Source organism: Hippocampus comes, unplaced genomic scaffold (genome assembly GCF_001891065.2).
Source record: "Hippocampus comes isolate QL1 unplaced genomic scaffold, H_comes_QL1_v1.1 scaffold93, whole genome shotgun sequence".
Classification (NCBI taxonomy): Eukaryota; Metazoa; Chordata; class Actinopteri; order Syngnathiformes; family Syngnathidae; genus Hippocampus; species Hippocampus comes.
In genome coordinates this window covers 10,887-33,840 of record NW_017805481.1, presented here as the reverse complement: position 1 = coordinate 33,840, position 22,954 = coordinate 10,887, and the positions used below count along the sequence as shown (strand labels likewise).

The following is a 22,954-nucleotide window of genomic DNA, read 5'->3' as shown; positions in this document are numbered from 1 at the left end:
AAATACAAGAAGAAGACAAACAAAGAAAGGGCCAAGAGAGAGCGTGCCGCATTCATCACTTTCTGCAAAGTAAAAAGAAATTTGAATTCAATAGACCTCCTCAAACTTCAGTGCGAGTGGCGCTTTGGGCCTTCTTTTTTTTTTTTTTTTTTTTTGCTGATGTCAAACACTTTTTCTATTACTTTAGCAGGCAACCGGCGCTGGGACCACACTGGACTCATCCACATAACCTCAGTGTAAAGCCGTACACCAGTCACTAATTATTAAACCGCACTTCCATCAAGTCGTACGAGTCGAGTTTGGTTTGGAAGAATACATCCTGAAGCGTGAGAGCAATATCAGGCTCACAGCACGGCAATGCAGTGACGTTTTTGGGCATTAGGGAAACCATCAAAAAGACAAAACACATTCCTCAACTGAAGTGAAAAATATTGTGGAGTGTCATTTGTGGGTTTTGTTTCTTTTATTAGATGGCAAGTCACTTCCTGTTTCGGGGATGATGACCATGCAACCTTTGACACAGCAGCAGGACGTTTCCATCAAAAGGCAAAAAGAGAGAATAAGTTACTCCTTAAATAATTTGTCCTTCTGTTTGTTCGGATGTTCCGATGTTTGGAAAAGACCCTCCTATTGTAATTTGGGGTGGGAACAAACACTGTTTTAGGCCATTTGTTTGTTCAAAAGCAAGTTACTTCCTGGTTCACAAAGAGGTCACAGTTCTGTTGAACCAATTTCTTGTTTTTTTTTGTCCTTTTTTTTTTTTTCAAAATTTAACTGGGTTCCTTCTGAATATACATTTAATCTGGTCAGACAGTTTTGCTGAAATCGATTCTTTTTTTTGTAATCCTGTGAGCTAACTACTTGTTACCAAGTGTGGCTACATAGATTAGCATAGCTAGCCATCTTGGCGTAGGCAACAATTCAGGACATCTTAGAATTTTGTGTTCTGTCTTCTTGGCATCGACAATCAGTATTTTTGGTACTCTTCACAATGTTTGGCGGAGCAAACATGGGAAATCGCATACTTTTTACCATTTGGGTGTAAGTCATAGCCATTTGGAGGCTGTTTATTACATGTGTGTGGCTTGAAAGCGGCTGTTGCTTTTTGTTATGCTTTCACAACAGCATGTTTTCAGTTGCGTACTGACTCAAAGGCTTGCTGTCAGAAAGTCTTTCAAACATGTGGTTAGAGTTGTGAAAGTTCCAATGCGGACCTAAAATCAAAGCCAGTCCTCTCTACTAACCCAGAGAAGAAAAAAAAAAAAACAACAACAACAAGAGCTGCTCAGACCCAACCAAGCTCCACTTTTGCCTTTGGGTGGTCGGCAACATTTGCTTCGTCAAAGTGCCAAAAGATCTCATAGATCTCTTTCCATTAGCTAGATTGCCTCATAATTCTATAAGCGAGGGCGTAGGCGATGACAAGCCGTGTTGTTTGCGTGTTGACCTTTAAATCCAATCAACATGACTGACAATGTGGAAAGAGCCTATTGGGTATTTCACACACTCAAAAGGTTGCCGGCTCTACTGTGGTGTCCGGCTGACCCGTCACCAATTGTAATCCAATTAGGCGCCAGCGATGCCCCCCTTTTCCCTCCCCATCCCCTCATGTCGGTTTAACCCACCACGCCCACACAAACTGTTCGTTTAAAACATCGTGGAGGGGATCGACATTTATGTCATGTGAACAAATGGGCTCTGATGACAAAACGAGTGAGTCATTGACGGCTTAATGGTAGCCTGTTTACTTTGTGGTTTAATTGACGAAAACTAACGGTGATGATGCCTTTGAGTGTATGACTTATCATGTTTAGTGTCGATTTACACTGTGAGGAACACCTGTTCCCATTCCAGATATGTGCCATATACCTAAAATAACAGTCAAACAAATGTACTGTGACTAAAATGTGGCTAACAACACTGTAAAACACTTAAAGGGCAATGTTATAGTCGGTGTGCTGTTTGGGTTAAACATGCATGATGCTAACATGTGGCTAAGAGAGGCTATCATAGCCAACACTTGTTACGTTTAAGGCACACGCTTCTGTTGAAGAACACCCGTTTTCTAAAGCTGAGCCTTGATTGGTTGATTCCTGAGCCCTGAGCAACTGTGATGTCATTTGCAATTGCTTGCAAGTGGAAAAATGGATTTTACTGCTTAACTCATATTCCACAAATGCAAGATTAATCAGAATACCATGTTTAGACGAGTGAGGCTGAAAAGAAAATTTGGGGGTTGAATTCCCCTTTAAACATGCACACTGCTTGCATGTAGCTAAGAGGTTACATTATATATATATATATATATATATGCATACACACACTATACAAAGCCCAGTTGGGTTTATCCCTCAATCCCCCGCCCCCATATTGGTGTTTAAGTCAATCAGGACTAAACTTAAAAACACATATGCTAACAGAGGCTAATATATCTTAAAAACGGCTTATACGTGCTACATGTGTCTGGTTTGATTGGGTTTTAGAACACAGTACAGCTGAAACTACACGTAAGCTTCTATTGAATATACTTGATCGTGAAGGCACACGGTTTTGTGTTTGCTCAGTAACCTTTTGGTTATAAATACAAAGTGACAGCCACTCCACAAATGTAAAGTTGATCATTTATAGAGAAGCCGTTATGTCCAGTACAGTATAGTACTGTACAGTGTCTTATAAGCATGGTGTGGCCACATGGGTTAACCACGCCCCAGTTGTTCTTCATCAGCCAACTCTCAGCCTCTCACAATAATTAGGCCAATGTTCTGTGATGGCTCAACCCCACAAATGGGGATTTTTCCTCCCGATTCAAAGACAAAAAGAAGACAGTTGCACAATAAGGATGGAAAGAGTGGCCAAGTTGCCTGTTTGTCAAAGGCCAATTTATTCTATTTGGTCAGTGAAACGAACTCGTGTTTTGCCATTTTGGTTGAATAATGGCGAGTTAGTGAATACATCAAGGGCGAGGTGGGGCTCATTTTGCTGCACCTTGCTAATCTCGGTGCGCCACTGTTTCACCTAACAAAAGGCGTCAATAACTCCAGCTCCCCTACGGTTGTCAAGCTAGACTAGAGCACGGCACCCGGTCTCCAGCGTTAACAAAATAAAATGCCTCATGAAATTGTTTGAGTCCATTTGACGTCAAATGCCTACAAAGGCGTCGTTCGTGACCATCAAATGCTTAAACGTGTGAAAATACGCTTAAAATCGCTATTTAGTCGAATCTGGCGACAAATATATACAACCTGACGTTCAATTCGCTTGACACATGGTGACTATTTTGAACGCACAACTTAATTTCCGGTTATATCCCGGAAATACCTTGGTAGCTTGACGCGGCTGTATTCCACGCCTTGGCGCACCGCGTCGAAACGCAATTAAAAATTATAATGCAAATACAAATTAAACTTCTAAAACGAAACAAAAAATACCTTAATTTGCCTTTTGCTTTCGCCAAACTAGACAACTTTATTGAGCTTACGTCGCGTTCACTAAAAGTTGCCGTAAGGCAAAGTGACAGCAGCAAAGAGTGAGTGAATGGCGCGAGGGGCGTGGGCGGGTCGCCCGTTATCCCCTGGCCGTTGTAGGCAATCTGGACCATCAATTTCGAGAAGCATTCGAATTCCATGCAGATTTAGACACTCTAACTCACCGATGCATCCATCTTTGCACCATGTGGAACAACAAGTGTTTTCTCTCTGTCTACAATATGTACCTAAGGCAGGACAAATTGTATTTTTGGGACATAAATGTCCTTTTTTAGTTGGATTATGACGACAGAGTCGGACGGAGTCAATGCATTAATCAGGAAAATCATCATACTGTCCAGCACCGAGCAGCCGGACACGCCCATGTAAAAATCTACAGCATGCAAGATCAAGATGTGCAGCATTTCATTCTCTCGTTTAAGTATTTGTAAAGGTGGAATGGATGCGTTTGTGCTTACTTTTCTGTCCGTCACCTCCTCCCCGACAGCCTCCACCACCCCGGAGCACTCCATGCCGGGGCTGACCGGCGGTGACGGAAGCCTGTCGTAAAGCCCCTGGCGCGCCATTAGGTCGGCGAAGTTGAGCCCGCACGCCTTGACTCGCACCTGGACCTCGGCCGCCTTTAGGGACGGTTTGCCCTTTTTGACTTGCAGCTTGACTTTGTCGTAGCCGCCGTAGCCGGTGAGCACCAGGGCGCGATACGTGAACGCCTCTTCTTCGGGGACCTTCTCGGTCGTCGCTGTCGCCGGGGCAGCTGCGTCCGCCGCAGCCGCGGACGCGTCGGCAGCCCCGGCGGCCGCAGGCTCTACCTCCGTCTTGGGCTCCTCGGTGGGTTTGGAATCCTGTTTCTGGTCCACGGCGTTTTGCTGCTGGACAGGTGCGTCTTCTCCAGACATGTTTGCAAATAAGATTTGGAAAGGTAAAGACAGTGACTTGTTTTTCTTTAAAAAGTGTGCGTGAACCTGGAGTGGTCTTGCAAAATAAAACAGGGTTGCACGGAGTCTTTTCTTGTAGCAGTCACTAAAAAAAAAAACGACACAGTGTGCTGACCGGTGGAGAGGAGTGGTGGCTGTCAACGCCCGGCTCAGGCAGTGAGAGTGAGTGGGACGAGACGGAGGCCGACTGGAAAACACGGAGAGCTGATCAAATTCGCGGATTCCTGCGTGCGTGATTGGCTGGATTTGGGTTTGCAATGGGTCGGGCTTCGACGCCAATCTATAAACCATTGTAACAGGCATATGGATTGCAAAATAAATAAACCGGTTCAGGACAAATTCTGTCGAGATACCAAATTTCTGTCTTGAGGCTATTCTACCTAATCTATTGGGTCACCGTCTTGGTAATTGGGCAAGAACAACTTCAAATTCATGTTCAGTTCGCTGGGTACATACACACACGCAAGGTCTCACACCTTTATGGACAGTTTATATTCTTCAATGACTCAAATGTGCTTGGTTTTGGAATTTGGGAAAAAAAGCCCATGTGAGTACAGGAAAAATATTAGAAACAAATTTCGGTACAAATTAGTCTTACACCACCGCAAACTACATCCACAATAATTAACACATTGTTCAAAAATAAATACCTCTCATCATACTAAACTTAAGTGTCTTATGTTGTAATTTTGGATGGAGCGACTAAAGCTTGCAAAACTACATTAAAGAGCCCCTTCAAGTGAATTCAAAGATTCCTTTCTCAATACATAATTCATGTTTGAAGACAACTGCCTATAACGTGCAAAGACTGACATTTGTGTCCTACTTAGTTGTGCAGATACAGTGTTAAACTGTTTCTCAACATTTCAGTAGTCCTGATTTTTTGGGGGGAGTGGGGGCGTGGGTAAAACCTGGCCTTGACTTGGGCCATGGTATGAGTCACTCATCCCCACTTGAAAGAACTTGAATGTCTTGAAGTTGATGTGCAGTTAGCTAGCTAGCTCTGCCTACTCCCGAAAAAAGGACTGGATCATCGACTGGCGTGGCCGCCTTACTGTTTCATTGTCAATTGAGAGTGTGCCCATTTCACGTAGAGATAGGCAAAAGAGTGAAGACATAAAAAATTAAAAAATCTGACTTGACAGCTAACGTGGGGGAGTATAGGGCTTCGGCTGGTGTGGCTGCTTTAGAGTGCCTCGTCGTCACTGTGTGAAAAAGTCTGGCGGCAACCGGGTGGAATATAAGTCAGCCACCGGAGGCTTCAAACAAATATATTTCTGTTGTGGTGTGTGAAATTGAAAAGAAATGTGTTTTTACTTCTCCGGGATTTTAATAATAAGAGTCAAAAGACTTGGATAAAACTGAGGCATACGTCAGTCCATGTAATCTACTAATTGTTGACAGGAGGACAATCGTCACACACAAGACCACTTAAGATGTTGACACATGTATTGTTGCATGGCGCTCGTAGAAATGCACAGAAGGAAATGCACAGGAACCACACAATACAATCTGGTACAATACAATAGAGGGCTGCAAGCTCATTGTTGTCATTCCCCTTGCAGGCAGCATGATTAGGCATTGAGAGATGGATGGACCATTTCTTTCTGTGGAAGAAAATCTGATTTGGCTTGTGACAGACAGGTACAAAACATTTTGTGGTGAAATCCTGAAGTCCCACGCCCCTTCCCCCTTTCTTTCTTCTCAGTGGTGAGGCGGAGACACCTTGTGGCTACAAAGTGCCACTCAGCACTTCTCGTGCAGGCCAACGTCAGCAGAGTCCCAATCGATATCCCACAAACGCTCTGAGCTGAGTAGGAATCAAGATGACTGATTGATGGTCACTGTCAAGCATATTGCACTACTCATGTGTTGTCTTGAAAAAAAAGACGAGAACATCGTGGTGACCACAGCAAAAAAAAAAAAAAAACATTCCTGGAGTCAGCGCAAGTGAGGATTAGAAGTGCAAACATTCGGTAGTATCATTTAGTGAGACGGAAAAGTCCAGAAAATACTCCGGAAAGTCTCCAAAACAAGTCCACAGCCGAAGAAAGACACAAGCATAAAATTTGGAACCCAGGACATCTGATATTTTCTTTCATTTAAGGTAGGTTAATGTTATTCTGCGCTGTAACTGGGCCTACAAAATGTGTGTGCACTATATGAAACACATGGGATTTAGATTTCGAAGATTTTGCCCAACGCTAGTAATATTCCCTGCGTAAAAATATTCATTTAAAATTATGGAAGCTAAATTGTAGTAAAAATACATTATTCAATTTAAAGTGAATACAGTATTATAAATGAAGTCAATCCACCGATGCAGTTCAATTTTGGCCACAAGAGTGCAGTGTGACTCTTCATGGAGGCCTAAAATGATGCCTAACTGCTCAGCGCGTGGTAGGTCCAGTTTAATGAGCTCGTTCATTCATTGCTCAAAACCAATCATTCAGATCGCGACCTAACTAAAGGAAAGACGTGCTATAAACACAAAGTGGTCACCCTGAACCGCTCCGTTTAATGGCCTACTTCATGAACATACGCCGCGTTTAATGTTTCTCCATTACTGGCAAGTATTCAACGGACGTTAATGTGCACACATTTCCTGACTGCTGAAATGGGGATTAATTTTATAGATTTTATTTTATTTTCTCAAAAGAGGACTGAGTCAATGCTGGCTCGGTTGCTACGAAGAGAGGAATTTATTCTATTGGCCAGGAATGACGTCAATATTCTTGTTAGTAACAAAAGTGGTGCTAGTCGGACGCTTTTGTCATTTGTTAGAATCATGGAGGGACAATATTTATGACATGTAGACAAAATGAAATTGTTAATATATAGGGTTACTTTTCGTTATTTAAAAAATTTTGTAATAATAACGACAATAAAGATAATTGAACGTTTGACTGAGTTTTTCCTCAATGGAGGATGAAAAGGATGAAATTAACCATTGAACTCAAGTCTTCCTGGTGCACGGCCGGTGGGCGTGGCCTGCCACCTTAACGCTTAGCCATGGTCGCGCACGCGCACTCAGCGTAGGCTCACGCGTGTACCCTCCTCCCTCCCTCCCTACCTGCTCGCTTGCCTGACTGTCGGCTCAGTCCGATCACCTGGCACCACTTGCGGCACTCAGACAGTCTGTCAGCCGCACCGGAGGAACTGCACGCCGGTGAAGGCTGTGCTGGAGCTACGGAGAGCTCCGCGGAAGAAGTCTTCGCTGTTTGTTGGTGTCTTTAGTGTTCACGGATGTTGGCGAACATCGATTGCACCTCTGACCGGCATGGAGAGTCAGGGCAGCCGCTGTAAGATTGTGGTAGTGGGCGACGCGCAGTGTGGCAAGACGGCGCTGCTACACGTTTTCGCCAAAGACTGCTACCCGGAGGTGAGAACCAAGCCAGCTTTTCACATTATGCTTAATTTTTTTTTTAATCAACGAATTATATCTTATATGGACCCCCGTGAACGGTTAATTGAATAGTGAAGTATCGCTGCTTTTCTGGGGTTCTTCAAACGTTTCGGGTCCAGGGACGCTTTAACTGTAGGTATGTTTGTCAACATCATGATGAATTGATTTATGTTATGCATTGATGAGATCAGCATTGTCAGATAGCTCAATGAAAACGATTCCCATGATATAATTTTCCTGCAATAAATATTTTGCATGAAGAAAGTTATCCATTTTAAAAATTGTCGAGAACACATGAATTTCTGGACAACTTCTTAATACTAAATCCATTATGAGTTTATGATTTGTGTGGACCTTTTTGTCAAATCCAAGTTTTAAACTTTTTGTTTTCAGACGTATGTACCAACCGTATTCGAGAACTACACGGCCAGCTTTGAGATTGACAAGCACCGCATTGAGCTGAACATGTGGGACACATCAGGTGAGTCCCTTTCGCTTGTGTCCGTCCCCCTTATAAGTCGTCTCCTGTTTGACTTCTCGTTTTGACCTAAACGAATGATTCGATGATTACGGTCTTTGCCGGAGTGCCAGCCTGCTTTCTTTCTGTTTGTTTTCCCCTCACGTGACGACCACTCTCACGTCTTCCCATGCTCTGGCTCCAAGGTCAGGCGATACATCTGGGGCTGGGAAAGTTGGGGGTAGAAGCAAAGGTGGAGAACTCGTGCTTATGTCCGTGCCAATCTCTTCATTTTTTGTGTGTTTCTTGGTCATGTGTCCACTGAAAATGGACTGTTGGGAAATATTTGCCCACAACTCAAGAAAAAATAGCAATTGAGTGACAGCTTGTATCCTGAAAAAACACATAAATCGTCTCACTCCTAAATCAGCCGAGTCCTGTCAGTTGAATGTGAAAATCAAAATTATAGCTGTAAGTATAAATTAACATGCTCTCGCTGCCCCTTTTAATTGGCGAATTTAGGTTCATCTCTAGGCGCGGTTCATTGAAGTACAAGCCCTGGAATTGAGCCCAAAAATGGCTGATTCAAATCAAAATGGCTGACTTCCTGTTCAATGACAAGGCTTAAATTGTTATTTTGCCTTTTCGAGAAATTCATTTATTCAGGTTTATGCCTAAAATGGCTTTGGTCAACTTTCTGAGATCTTTTTTGACACCGGATTGGATGGAGATGACAGGACAAGTCAGCAACTACCCCGAGTGTTTAGTCTGGTGTTTTCCTGACCTTCCAATTGGAAGCTTTCCGCGACCTTATGACAGTTAAAATCATCAGAATCCGAGACCCCTACAAGGGGGATCGTCCACCGTCAACATTCCCAACCCAAAACTATCTTTAGATCTTTAGACGCTGCCTCATGCTCGGCCCGGGAAAGAATGTTGTTGTTTTTGCATTGGCCCCTGACAGTAAGTCTTCTTGAGCCTGCCACTCAGCGGCAATGCGTCCCCCAGGGGCCGTAACTTAACTGAGGAGGGGCTCCTTATCACCGTAGCTAATGTCGCTGTGGGAATGTTGTGCTTCCGCATGTCTTTATAACCCGGAACCACCTTTGCCGCCAGTGGTCTTTAATCTTTTTTTTTTTTGCTCCCACAAATATGTCGCCTATCCACAGGGCACATGTGAGCCCCCCGATGTGTGTGTGCGTGAGTGTTACTTTACTGATTACTTGATTTCAAAAGTAACTAATATAACCACAATATAAGCCCCACTTATGGACATAAATCATAGCACTCGCTAGGATAGCGTAGCACTAGCACTGAACTTTGCATAGCATGCTAACGTAGCATGTAACCGGTAGGGACTGAACTTCACCAGCTGAAGAAGAGGTGCCATGAACTTACTTGACATGGACACGCACTACAGGTGAAGCTAATTATCGTATCTTCGGTAATATGTGAAAACACAGATTGCGTGCTAAACTATCCTAATTTCCACTAATAACCCAGGCTAAATTTAGCTCCTCCCCGGCATAGAAAGCTTGTCTCTCATCAAGCTGTATCACTCTGACATTAAACCAGATCGGCTTAGCAAACTTGTACATTAAATCTTAAAAAAAAATAAATCAATAGAGTTCTTTCTGTAATGGAGCTCCATTTCCCCCTGCGAGATTGATCAGGTGTCCAAATGTGACTTAGAAGAAAAGTTGACAGGAGAGTTTTTTTTTTTTTTTTTTTTTCCTGGAACCTTTTTGATTTGCAACTAAGTGTATTTGTCTCTCTTTAAAAATCAATTGGCTACTTGCTTTGATATAGATCCTAAAACCTTTGAAGAATATCGGATCCTTAATCACAGGTTGACTCCCCCCTGCCGGGCTTTGGTTGCGATCACAAAGCCTTACCGATCGTCTGGCCTTCCTCCATCTCGTGATCGCATGTCATTAAAGCGCTTCTGTCATCGGCCATCGATTTGCTGGATCTCATTAATTCCTCTTCTCGGATGAGAGCAAGGCATTCTGAGGTGTTTATGGAATTGATTTGCGAGCGTTATCGTGGCGCCTCTGTGTGGACTTTGACTACACTTTGGGATTGATTAAAAGCTGAGCTGCTTCTCTTTCTGAGGAGGGGGCTGTTGAAATATTGGAGAAGTGTCTTTCAAAAGTGTGTATAATATACGGTAATACTGTATCGCATCACAGTATGGACGTTTGGATGTATAATGTGATCGTTTTCCTACTCCTCCCTTTGTATAAAAATCATTGTGTACATTTGTGCTGCTGTTATGTTATTTTGAGGTGTGTTGAACAGACTGGGAAGCCTGTTGTCGCTTCCGGAAAAAGCCAGACGGCAACTTTGTCTCTCTTTTGTGCGTTGAGACCATCTGGAAAATGATGCCAATTACAAAAGGGACTGGAGAGAATTCAAATGTTTGCCTGTGCGCCACACGACTGTGCTGCCATTTACCCTGACAAGGTCTTCCGGTGTATATTCGCGTCCTAATTGATTTTTCAAGTAACCCTTGTGGTCAAGTGATCCAAATGTCAATGTGTCTCGGCGAGAACTTCCCTGAGGGTCATTACTGCTGCTTGCACTCGATGCTCGGGAGGGAGGAGGAGGCGGTCCGTTGCTAGTCAGTCAGTCTGGGAGGTTGTAATGAGCCCGAGGCATTATTGCACTCTGCCTCTCTTCTCGATATAGTCACGCTGCCTGGGAAAACGTCCGGCTTATCGCTCACGCTCGCCACATCTTTAAATGTTTTTCCATATCAGGAGTCCAGAACTTCCTCTGTCTTCGACTGATCGTAACGTCTGTCATTCCCTTTTGGTGCAGGTAGCAAATTCCCCTTTCAAGACAAGGCTTTTTGGATGTTTTCCTTAAATTTTGGGGTCATTTTTTTTTTTTTTGTATAGATAACGTAAACAACAAATGATGTTTTGATATCAGTGCATTTTTCAATATTTTATTTATTTTTCAGCATTTAGAAATATATATTGTTGTTGAGTGTTTTATTTTTGAAATTATTTATTTTATTTTGATGTAATATTTATCTTTTAATTGTAATTTTATATTTGATTTTAAAAGTTTTGTTCGTCATATTTTGTTTTATTTTTCAATAGTATTTGTTACTTTTATTTTATTTGCCAAACAAATCACGTGAACGTCTCTCTGTGGCAACGCCAGACGGAATAAATTGAAAGTCAACAAACACATTTTAGCATTTAATCCTTTCGAACGCTCATTAGCACCACCAACTGGACTGGAGTGTATCAGCATCTGTCTACCACTCTTGTATTGACTCTCATTAGCCTCTCAAGGTGAAACACCCTCACAGGGGCGCTTTGTTTTCCCTGCAAAGTGGCGCCAGCCTGACACCGGGCAGAGTGCATCAGCAGCTGGCCACGTCCCTCTGACATTCCTGATGTCTTTCTACTCGCATTCCGGTATTTCAGGCATTCTGAAGCCTGTGCAAACAGCGAACAGAGCGGACGTTCAAACAAGCTTCATCCCGGCGGAGCACCCCAGGGTGCTACCACGTGGCCTGACGTGATGTGGGCAGACACACGGAAACTGTCACTGTGACCTCATCTTGTACTTTCCTTTTTTTTTTACTTTTTGGGAAGAGGAGATTATGTTGTTTGGGTTCATGAGGAGGATAAAAATCAAATAATTTTTTTTCAAATGGGAGTTTCGGAGTGACTGAGCCTGGAGGCCGCCTGAGGCAATGAGCGCCGAATGACACGTGTTTTGACGACACGGGGCAGGAAAAAAAAAGGTGTGTGACATTGTTTAAAGGTTTTGCTCATTAACATTCGGCACGCTTGACTGAGATTCATCTTATCCAATTTAAAGATGGAAGATTTGTATTTTGTTCAAACCATTTTCTCATTTGGATATGGTTATCTTTTAGATAAGAGAGTGAATAGCACAAATCTGCATATAGTTGACGAGCCTCATAAATGCACTAAGAATTTTTTTAACACCAAAAATTCTTGAAAAAAACGGGGATAAAACCCCAGCAAGCATTTTTCACGAAAATTGAGGTTGCCCCCCACCAAAAAAAATTAAAGTTTGAAAAAAAAAGGTGAATCTGTGCCGAACAGCAAGTCTGCGAGGGTTTGCTGTAATCATCAAGCGTGTGTATTTAAAACAACCACACAGCCTATCTTTCCGTCCGGTAGCTTAACACTAAAATTAACTTTGCATCCCTGTCATGCGGTGCTCTCAACCTTGAAGCAAATGGATTGATCAGAAACAACATTACAGTACTCACATCATAAATTCTTTATCCATTGGGATGAAGGGCTAATATTAGTGCTGTACTGATGAGCTGAGAGGAGTTGAAACGTTTCACTGTCGAGTGCAGTATTTCTTATTCTAGTCTTATACTGGTCTTACATGACCAAAGGGGCACACTAGAAAGATCAACACAATGGAGTCACGAGCATGGTCACGGAACAAATCAAACTGTACCATCGTATTTTGGATTTCATAATTTTAAAAAAGCTCTAAAATAAGTCAACATGTTATTCCCCGATCGACACACTCGGCTGGAGTTTGTTATTCAACTGAACAAAATAATTGAAATTGTTGTCCCGTCCACCCCAAAAAGAAATGAGAGAATAACAAATTCTGTAAAGCTTCGAGTTGAACCTCCACAGTGGCCCTTAATGCATTGTTAGCTTTGTTATTGTTGTTTTTATTGATCCATTAAACAAAACAAATAAAACGATGCAAGGTGCATTTGCCGGTCATTAATTTTTAACACCGTTTGTCCAGCAGTTTGCGTGCGAGCGACGCTGTTTTGATGCCGCGCGTCAACAAAGAGAAGTTTTACAGAGGGTATGGTGCGCGCGACCAGAAAGAATTTCAGGTGCGCTTTTATAGATCCGAGTCAACACTGTAGAACACTATGAACTTGAAAATTGTTGAAGAAAAATGTCCAAGAAGCATCTTCCCGGTCATTTTGGGACAGCGAGTGAATGTAAACCCCCTGACACGTGCTAAGCGGCGGGTTTACAGTGGAGCCGGCGTGAGCTCTCGGCAAAATCCCAGACAAACAAAAGGGCGAGGTGGATGGGAAGGCTTTGGCGGCGCAATTAAACACATCGTTGGGCAGCCAGCAGCAGCAGCAGCAGTGCGAAAATGAGCGAGAATGTGAGCGTTCGACATCATTTCTTCAGAGAATGTGCTATTGAGATGTTTCGCGTCTGCAAAGCCCCTCAAAGAAACCGAAATAGCGATAATTCATTTGAAGTCTTATCATCACAAAGAACAAAAAAAAGAAAAATGGCGTTTGTGTTCTTTTGACTCTCGGAAAAACATTCAGAGTAAGGCTGGTGGTGGTGGGGGGGATTACTTGGCTAAGTTGACCGCTACAAACATTTCAGCCTCAGAACTATAACCAATGATTTTAAAACCATGTTTGGCCACTTGCTGGGTACCGCGGAAATTTGTTGCCGACGGCCGCATTCGGTCAATGGAGGCCGTTGCCATGGGAAAAGGAAAAAGAAAAACGACCGCCAAGTTTTGGGGTCGCTTTGAACTCACTGAAGTGTCACTGTGTCTTATCAATCAGACGTGCGTAATTTTCGGCCGATTTGGCCCTGTTGCCTCCTCGGGGACGGCCGGTGCTCTCGCTGTAGGTGCCGTGACGTGGAATAACGCCGCCCGATGGCGCCGTGCTATGCGATCCATCAGTAAGGCTAAACGGAGTTGCCTCCCAGCCGCGCTAGAGGAGAGTAATGATCGTATGCCTGCGCTGAATCCATTTTCAAACTTCCCCTCGCCTCTGGCCTTTTCTTATCAGTCTCCTCTCGCCGCCGTAACGAGAATTCCAAGCTATCTGCTCCCGCCGTCGCTCAGCTTTACTGCCCACTCGCTCCCGTTTCCGCCTGTCCAAGTGCTTTTGAAGCGGCTAATTGAAGGTAAAACTTTCGCATTGAATCCGGTCCAAGGCATCAAAGCGTCTGTCAGTCAGCGCGGGGCTCCTGACTGCGTCATTTCACTTGAAGACTTTCAGATGGAAGCCCAATTTGTCTGCCAACCTTTTTAGCTCCTGTGGATATGCGCCATGCTCGGAAGTGTTTGAGATGCATGTTAAGAACGCAACCCGCAGGAGCGCCGAGAGGCTTTTAAAAGCATTCCGATTACCGAAACAGAAAATGATGAAATGATTCAGTTGGCCAGGCAGAACACGATGATACGGTGTCGTTTCATTCCTGTTTACCTGTTGGACTTGAAGTGACTGCGAACCCCCTTCGGACAAACAAGTGCTCGGCCTATGCGAATGCCTTTTGGAAAATAGAAACTTTTTACACTTTGTTTACTTTAAACCAAGTGACCACAATTCTATCCATCCATCCATTTTTCTGATCCGCTTATTCATCAAAAGGATCGCCAGGGCATGCTGGAGCAGGAATCCTTTTTTGTCCAGTTATAATGTCTGTTTGGACTTTAGTTATGATGGTAGCTATTTGTTTATATATATTTTTTGATCATATTATGTGACCCAACATCTGAGTTTTTGAAGATACAAGCCATCATTCAGACGATATGTCCACTCAAAACACAAATAATGTCACACTCAAAGGCATATATTCTTTATCCTCCTCAGAAAAAGGACTGATATTACAGTACCTTACTGAGTCACATACAGTAGAAGTACTATTCGTCATTGGTCGTGTCGCCATGACTGTATTATACTGCCTTCTGGTGGCCAAGGTAGGCATACCAGAAGTTGCGGCGCAATAAATTGGAAGGATGATATTCATGGAACAAATTGAACTTTTCACCTCAATGCGCCACTGTCACTTTTTTTTGCGGTGGGTATGACATCCGTCACGACGTTAAAGTTGGATGCAAGTCTGTCGTAGATGAAAACGACGTGACTCGATCCTGGATACTCTTGGTGCACCCCAACTTCCCACAATTTGGGAATCCGAGTTATACAACATAAAAACAACACTCTGGATTCTAATGTGTGTCATCTTTTTCAAATTATTTTGTAATGTAATCAATGTATTTTTTTAATGTCTGACAATCAACAATATCTTGTTAACCCGGCAGTAGTGAAGGTTTAATTCCCGCAGACAGAAAGAACCCCTCCCACCCGTGGTCTCAGTGTAAAGGCATCATGCCCTCCCAGACCACCCTTCACCCTTCACCTTCATCTTCCACCTTTCATCCGCCAGCCTCACGTCGCTCGCACGCACCGCAGCTCCCATCATTTATGGATGACATTATTTATAAACACGCTCTCGCTCGCTTCCCCTGCTCACCCTCTGCTTTTGTGGAAGTGAAATTGCACTGGGAAAGTAGCTTCGCGTCCCCTCCCTGGAGAGGGCGGCGCGGGGGGGTTCACAGTGCACGAGGGTATAGACAGATTGATGGCGCTGTGATGGGAACACGTTCAGACCAGCCTTTCCAAGACGTTTTAAACGTTGGCGCGCCTCCCTCTTCGCCGTACATATTGATGATAAAGTCATTTTATGGTCGCCTTGTTCAACACGCCAAAAAAATCAAAATGTCACCAAGTGGCTTCCGTAGCCTGCTGACACGCGCACTCTTTGCGCCGACGATATGCCGGCGAACAGAAAGGAGCAAGTTTACTTCGTCATGTTTTTTTCTTTCCTTCCTAGTGCACAAAGCAAGGCCCGCAAATGCGTGCTTCGATGAATCTGGTGCGGAAGAACGTAATAAAAAATACAGCTTGGATGAATTTGGCAAAAATTTCCACCTGCGGACACATCTCAATCTCAATTTTCTCTTCCTGCTTGTGAAATCATATCAAAGTTAGTGTCTTCAAGTTGGGACTTGATCATACCTTACCATGGCTTCAGCACGAAAACAAAAACAAACAACGTGTTTTGGGGGTTGCCTGCTGTCTCCGAACATTGATTTGAATTAGAGTCGGCTGTTTGTAGATGAAAACGTGCTCCCAGCACGCCTCAATAAGTGCAGCGGTCACATTTTTTTTATTCCACCCCACATTATCCCCAAAGGGTGCAGTAGTGTGGCAGCATGCTGAATAGAGATCCATGCAGTTGTTTTTGGAAGGACAGTTTTGCAAAAATTCCAACAGAATACCTGCTGCATGGCGTGGCGGCCGTAATTATAAACCTTGCTGAAATCGGCCCGTTTTGAATAGATGGCCCTGTCGACACCGTCCTCGCTTTTTCTCATTGAACCGCAACCTTTGATCTGTATCGGCGCGCTTTCAACAGACAGACAGACGGAATGAATGCAAATCGCCGACACAAGACCGAGGAGGAGGAGGAGCTGCGAGACGTGAGTACGATCAGAAGGGAGGGAGGGCTCAGTGGGCTTGAGAGGCTGCAGGCGGACAGACAAACCTCCAACCCCCATCTCGCTGCGTGCCGGCGCGAGGTTGACAGTCATGCTTCTGTTTGATGCCTCCCCACTTCTACCTCCATTATCGTCCCCCTGAGTGGCTAATGTCACCGAGTAGATGACGAGCGGCAAATGCCATATGCTGGACGCTTTTCTAGTTCAAAGGCAGGTGTATCCCGAGGTGATGCCACCACTTGCGACTTTGACGGGTAGTTTGCAGACGTGGCGGGTTCACGGCATCTTAACCCAAGGTAGCTCACACCTGGAAATCATGACAATCGGCTCAGCTCTTTGCGGACTTTTGAAACAAACGCTGTCCACCTTCAATTTGTACTTTTGGTTTCCGCCACATCCCGTTTAGGCGGTGAACTAGCCTGGGCAAAAATAATAAGGAGGAACCTCACCCCATTTTACGCTAGTCTGCCATTGTGACAATAGACGTTTATGTCATATTTTCACTCAAAATTGTTGATCGTTAAATTCGGCAAGGGCCTCAATCATTCAATCATTTTTTTTTTTTTTGTTCTACCACACCGAATTTAGGCAGTTAATCCAGAAACGAAGTGATTACACTCATGGGCATATTTCTGGGTCGCCTGTGGCTGTAAGAGTTGCAGAAACAATGATTGGATCACAGGAGATGTGTGAGCTTGTGTGTGTGTGGTTGTGTGTGTGTGTGTGTGTGTGTGTGTGTGTGTGTGTGTGTGTGTGTGTGTGTGTGTGTGTGTGTGTGTGTGTGTGTGTGATCCGCCGTAATCATTTCCCGCCATGCTAAGCCTTCCTTGCCGGAAAGTGCTCCCTTAAAAAAAAAAAAAAAAAAACAACAACAACAATCCAAACAACACGCTTAATAGGTCCAGTAAAATTGCTGTCGGGTGTCGGTGGCAGCAGCGTTCTCTGGAATTGGCGCTTCCTCCATTTCTGCATTTGCACTGAACATAATAATGAAGACAAAAACAACAACCAGCTTTTACATGTTCCCCCAAGGGCAAATTACATATTTATACACTCGGAAATTAAACGGCTCAGTGGTCAAACAACACTTAATTTTAGCAAAAAAAATCTGGTCTTGAGCTATGGCAACACGCTTGGATTAAATTGTCCAGCGTTTGAGTCCATAGCAAGACTTGTAACGTCCACTTGAGGGGACTGTCTCATAAAATGCTACAACAACAAACGTGAATCCGCTGCGGATTTTTATCTCCCTTTTATGGGCGGCACCAACACAACAACAAGGGTAACAAAAATGCTTTAATATGCTCACCGTGGTCATGCTTCAACATGCGACATACACCGCCAAACAAATCAAAAGCGAATGAACGATACGAGTTATAACACAAGTCACCCAAGCGCTAAATCAAGAGCTGCTCGTTGCATATTGTGCCGAGCGGGCTTTCTTTGTTCATTTTTTATGTATTTATGTATTTATTTTATTGGGACTTGGGACAGTGCACATTAATCAACACAAGAATAAACCGCGTAAATGCGCTGGACTTAGCATGAATGCTAGTTTTCAGCCGTCGTTTCTTTTTGGGCTCCTGCTATTGTCTGTGAAACGTACTTTTCGTTTCCTTTTTTTTTTTTTTTTTGGGTCATAGGTTCTTGTGTTGTTGCGTCACTGGGCTTTTTCCCCGTTGCCAAGAAATTTTACAAATGTCTTTTTTTTTTAAACTCATTTTTGCTAGCTTGTCGGTTTACTATTAGCGTTACGCGACCGAGGCAATTAGCATCACAACAACATGCGTCAACATTCCGCCCTTGACGGATTTGATGCAGAGAAACCCGGTGACATTTCCAACTAAAATATTTTTCACCCTTTCTTAATAAATAAACCCGAAGTTCTTTTCTCTTTCATCTGTGCAGCTCGGTACCGGTCCGGGGCCGTTGATTGGTGACCAACGTAATACAAGATTCTAAATATACTCGATAGTTGTAGTCCCGCGTGCGTCCTCTTAGCTCTGCTTCGCATTGTTTATTTCTATTTAGGTGTAGCTCCAGCAATAAAAACTCTCCTTGCCAATCCCCCTTCTTCTTCTCCGCTTCTATTTAATGGCCACTAATCATTCATGCGCTGGAGTTATTGGCCTCTAACAGTCTTCGCTTCCCCCTCAAAGAAGACGTCTCCCCCCACATCCCCATCCGCCCGGGTTGCTACGATACTCAGCCGCCCCGGCACCAAAGGTGAAACCTCAGGGAGGAGAAACAGCTGCGGGAGAGGAGCGTCTGCGTTTTCTCGGGTTACGCTTTAACCGTCTCATTCTGGATGTTCTGCATGTATTTGCCGACATTTGAGAGCATATTAAAACCGCTTTTGTTTTGTGTGCGCGCCCGGCGTCTCGGCGGCCTAATGAGGCTGTTTGCTTGCCATATGCGCGCCGACACATCAGAAACCCTTCAGGCGAAAGTCTTTTTTTTTTTTTTTTCCACCTTTCACTTTTTTTGCAATGAGCAAACATTGAAAATGTGAATATTTCATTGATGACGAACACAGTGAAAGCTTGAAAGCTTCGGCAAGTTGCTCAGCCACTGTCGAAAAGGCCTTTCTTGTTTTGGAGTCGAGATGTTTTCAACACAGGTCAGAGTTTTATTTCGATGGCTTTGAAATTGAGTTCAACACTTTGGTTGAGTTCAGCAGTTTAATTGAAGCTGCTATGGGAATCGGATTGTTTTGTTGAAAAACTTAACATAGCATAAACAATTGAAGGATGCCCAGTGGGGTGCCTTGTGGTTTCCCAAAACCATGCATTTCTTGTTAATTAATATGGAGCGTGTCCTTGTACAAGTCTTTGTCTACTGTAACTGAGCCTGAATTGTTTTTCTTTACTACCATTCAAACTTAATCAATTTTAAAGAAGCTCATAAAAAATCTTGTGGGGCTGCATGACATTATTATAAAGACGATTTTTATTTTTAATTTTAATTTTTTTAACTTGGCTTCCCCATAGAACAACAAAGCTTTGCCGTACGGAAAACATCATTTTATCTGAATGCAAAATGCCGTTGACATGCTCATAATGATCGGGTGTTGAATGTCAACAGTGTAGCAACACATTTAGTGCACAAATGCATCTTCAAATTTTGAAGCTTGACGACCTTCATGGTCCGGTTAGAAAAAAAAAAAAAAGTTGTCTCTCTGTGTGCGCTGGTGCCAAATGGGGCTGCGGACCCCTGCTAAAGAGAATGGATGGATGGGTGGTTTGACTTCGACAAAAGTGGTACATGGGAAACTGTTTATCCCAAATGAAAAGCCAACACCCACTCAGGCCAAAGCTCCCCCCCCCTCCCACCACGCGCTTGTGTGTCTGTCCTTGTCTTGTTCCCGTTTGACCTGATGTATTTTTTGGGTTTTTTTTTTTTAACACCCGCTTCCTCCAGATTCACTTAACCTTTTCTCCGTCAAGAAGGGCAGCGCGCCGGTGGTTCTTTATTTGATCTGTCCAGCCGAAAGCGGCGGTCTCAGCTCGACCCCAACCACCGTTTTTTTTTCTTTCTCTTTTATCTTGTGTCAACGGGCTGCTGTGAGGTGATAAGCTGTTTTGTTTTGTTTTGCATGCTTGCCTCGCTGTCTCGATGTTTCTCCTCCCTTTCAAAAGGCACTTTTATTGATTATATTGAAAACACACAAAACGCACTCACGCACTTTGTCGAACACGCCGACAGGAGTGATGAATCGGGCGCTACACTTCAGCTGGTACCGACTGCATTTGCATTTCTTGAGAAAAGACTTTTGAAATGAAAAGTATTTTTTGAGGGGTGGGGACTAAAAAAAGTTCTTTTTTTTTTTTTCTTGAAGATAGATGATCACATTTCACCGGGAAAGAAAATGGTGTTTCTTTTTCAATGCTTCTGCTGATTGGCTTTTATTTGGTCGAGCCCTCCGTGCGCTTTTTGCCTCTCTCTGAGGACTTTGTGTTTGACTTTGCCAGAAGTGCTGAGGCGGCTCCCCCGGTCACCCGTAGGGGGAAATAGCGTGCGTGGTTTTCTCGGCCGACATGAAGGTCCGTCGTGACCGTGACCTGCCAATCATTTTGATGTTTGCGGTTGATGCATCCATCCCGACGGCCTCGTTATGCGGCTCTTAATTTTAACATTGAAACCTTTCTAAAGTGCCGACCGCTTCATTTGCATGATTTTTGCCTAATTCCCCGCTTGCTTCTGTCATCACGTAAACGCCTCGCCTTTTTTCAATGTCCTTGACTGGTCGTCCTGAATGGAAACAATTTTTTTGTCATTTTTGGTGCCCGAAAGGGTTAATTGCTTGCTGAAAACCAACATTTTCAGATATTACTTTGCACGACAAACTCAACATCTCTGCTCGGCCCGAGGGCTGAAAAGCATAAATTTTTGACGTGCAGCCTGCAAGCGCGTTCCAGGCTGTTTGCGGCATTGTTCTCAGCGGGGAGCGATAGCGGGTCACCCTTGGGGGGGTAATTCGGCGCTCTGAATGACGTTGCCGCATGCTCGCCCATTGTTGTCATCTTATTCTGTCACCGACAAAAGAGAACACGGGGATGCTAAAAACAGGCTGCGCTCGCCTTTGTGCACCTCTGACTGAGCTGTGCTTTAACAAGTTGAATAGTTGACGAGCAGGAGTGACGCATGCACAGTCTCACGGTATTGATGCCGTTGCTGTTCAAAAAGCATGCGTCTGGATGGCCACCGATTTCTGAGAGGGAGGAGCGGCGCAGTTTCAAGAGCGCCGAGCAAAATTCCGAGACGGTTTGAGCAATGCCTCTAAAGGCTTCAACCTTTCAGCTTGGCCTTTGTGCTGCTGCTTTCCAGATGAGGAACAAAAGCTGGGCGGCCCTTGCACCACTACGGCCTCACTTTGAGAAACACTCCACATTCTTACATTGATAATAGAAGACCACCCTCATGCCGGACCAAACCCTGAGAAAGAGATGGAGTGTTAAGTTAGGACTTTAAGTATAATGATCTGTAAAAATATGCTTCAAATTTCATCGCCTGTGGCGTCATTAGTAACTCTAACAAGACCCGTGCAATGCATAAGTGATACTTGTTCGAAGGATAATTGCTGAATAATTGCTGTGCAAAGACTGAAAACTGTGTGTGCAATGGCCAGCTACTTCGTTACAATTACTTGGACCATTTCTACCCTTGCAGTATGTAGTTAGCTAGCCGACACCCCAAAACGGAACAGCTTGGTGTCGTCATTTCAACTCCTAAGTGTTATGTACTATATTTTTTATTATTCAGGCAACCTTGAGTGTAAGTATCAGGACGTATGTGCCTAAATGTCTGTTGCCGTTCACTAAATTGCCTCTGTGACGTGGACCAACACAGCACCAAGCGGGGAAGTGTCGCAGCAGATGAGCCCGTTGTCCATCCCTTGGACAACGGGCTAGTTAGCTAGCTCGCCAGCTTTCTAGCTAGCTAGCTCGCCAACTAGCCGTTTGAGGAATGTAGCCATAGGCTAAGTAGGGTTAGTTTCCATATATATAGGGTGGGAATGCAGTTGGAGATGCAAGTGTGGGGTAAAAATATTCTTGTAAAATCCTCATAGAGGGGTTTAAAATGTGAGGTTGAGGAAGTGTGTTGATATTGTGGTTCTAAAAACTTAACAGTACATGGGCATCTTCATTTTTCTTCTGAAGCAAAGGTTCTGGCTGCTAATAGATAAGCAATAGATGCCAGAAATAGCTGCAATTGCTACAGATGAAGTTGGCTTGGTTTTCCTCCAACCCACCAATCAGAGAATGGAATAATGCAGATGTCATCGGCAAAAGTTTTCAAATGTGATTGGTTGAAGAAAGGAAATAAAGTTTTTATGACAAGATCAGTATGGATGAATTCAGCAAATGAAAACAACTTGGAAAGGATTGTGTTGACTTTCACAAAACCTACTAATGGACATAATTTTGCATATGGTCAGGGGGATGAACGCCGCTGGGGCTCCTGGGACAAGCTTGCGTGTTTATTTCATGCTGCCGGTACCGACCTTGTTCTCACCATATGTGACTCATTTTGTGTGTGTGTGTGTGTGTGTGTGTGTGTGTGTGTGCGTGTGTGTGTGTGTGTGTGTGTTTGTGTGTGTGTGAATCCACAGGCTCCTCCTATTACGACAACGTGAGGCCGCTGGCGTACCCCGACTCCGATGCCGTCCTGATCTGCTTTGACATCAGCCGCCCCGAGACTCTGGACAGCGTCATTAAAAAGGTCAGTGGCTTGTTTTTTATCAAATTCTCACACGTGTGGCTTGGTAGCGTAGTAACGAGTAGCAGCCTCACTGCTCCTTTTTATCAAAATATCCACTTGACCTTCATTCCTCTGCAGAATGGAAGGTCAGGGGTTTGGGATGGGTGGGGTC

At 44.0% G+C, this 22,954-nt stretch overlaps 2 protein-coding genes across 2 annotated transcripts in view; one reads left to right on the top strand and one right to left on the bottom strand.

Moving 5' to 3' along the window:
- The window catches only part of vat1 (vesicle amine transport 1), a 28,726-nt gene extending 24,139 nt beyond the window's left edge, over window positions 1–4,587 (bottom strand). The window contains exon 1 of the mRNA XM_019875786.1: window positions 3,944–4,587. Within this exon, the coding sequence (XP_019731345.1) occupies window positions 3,944–4,381 (438 nt within the window). The 5' untranslated portion in view covers window positions 4,382–4,587. The remainder of the gene's footprint in view (window positions 1–3,943) is intronic.
- A 2,886-nt stretch (window positions 4,588–7,473) lies between these two features.
- The window catches only part of LOC109519341 (rho-related GTP-binding protein RhoN-like), a 20,099-nt gene continuing 4,618 nt past the window's right edge, over window positions 7,474–22,954 (top strand). The window contains exons 1-3 of the mRNA XM_019875795.1: window positions 7,474–7,802; window positions 8,220–8,307; window positions 22,694–22,803. Coding sequence (XP_019731354.1) covers window positions 7,701–7,802; window positions 8,220–8,307; window positions 22,694–22,803 — 300 coding nt within the window. The 5' untranslated portion in view covers window positions 7,474–7,700. The remainder of the gene's footprint in view (window positions 7,803–8,219; window positions 8,308–22,693; window positions 22,804–22,954) is intronic.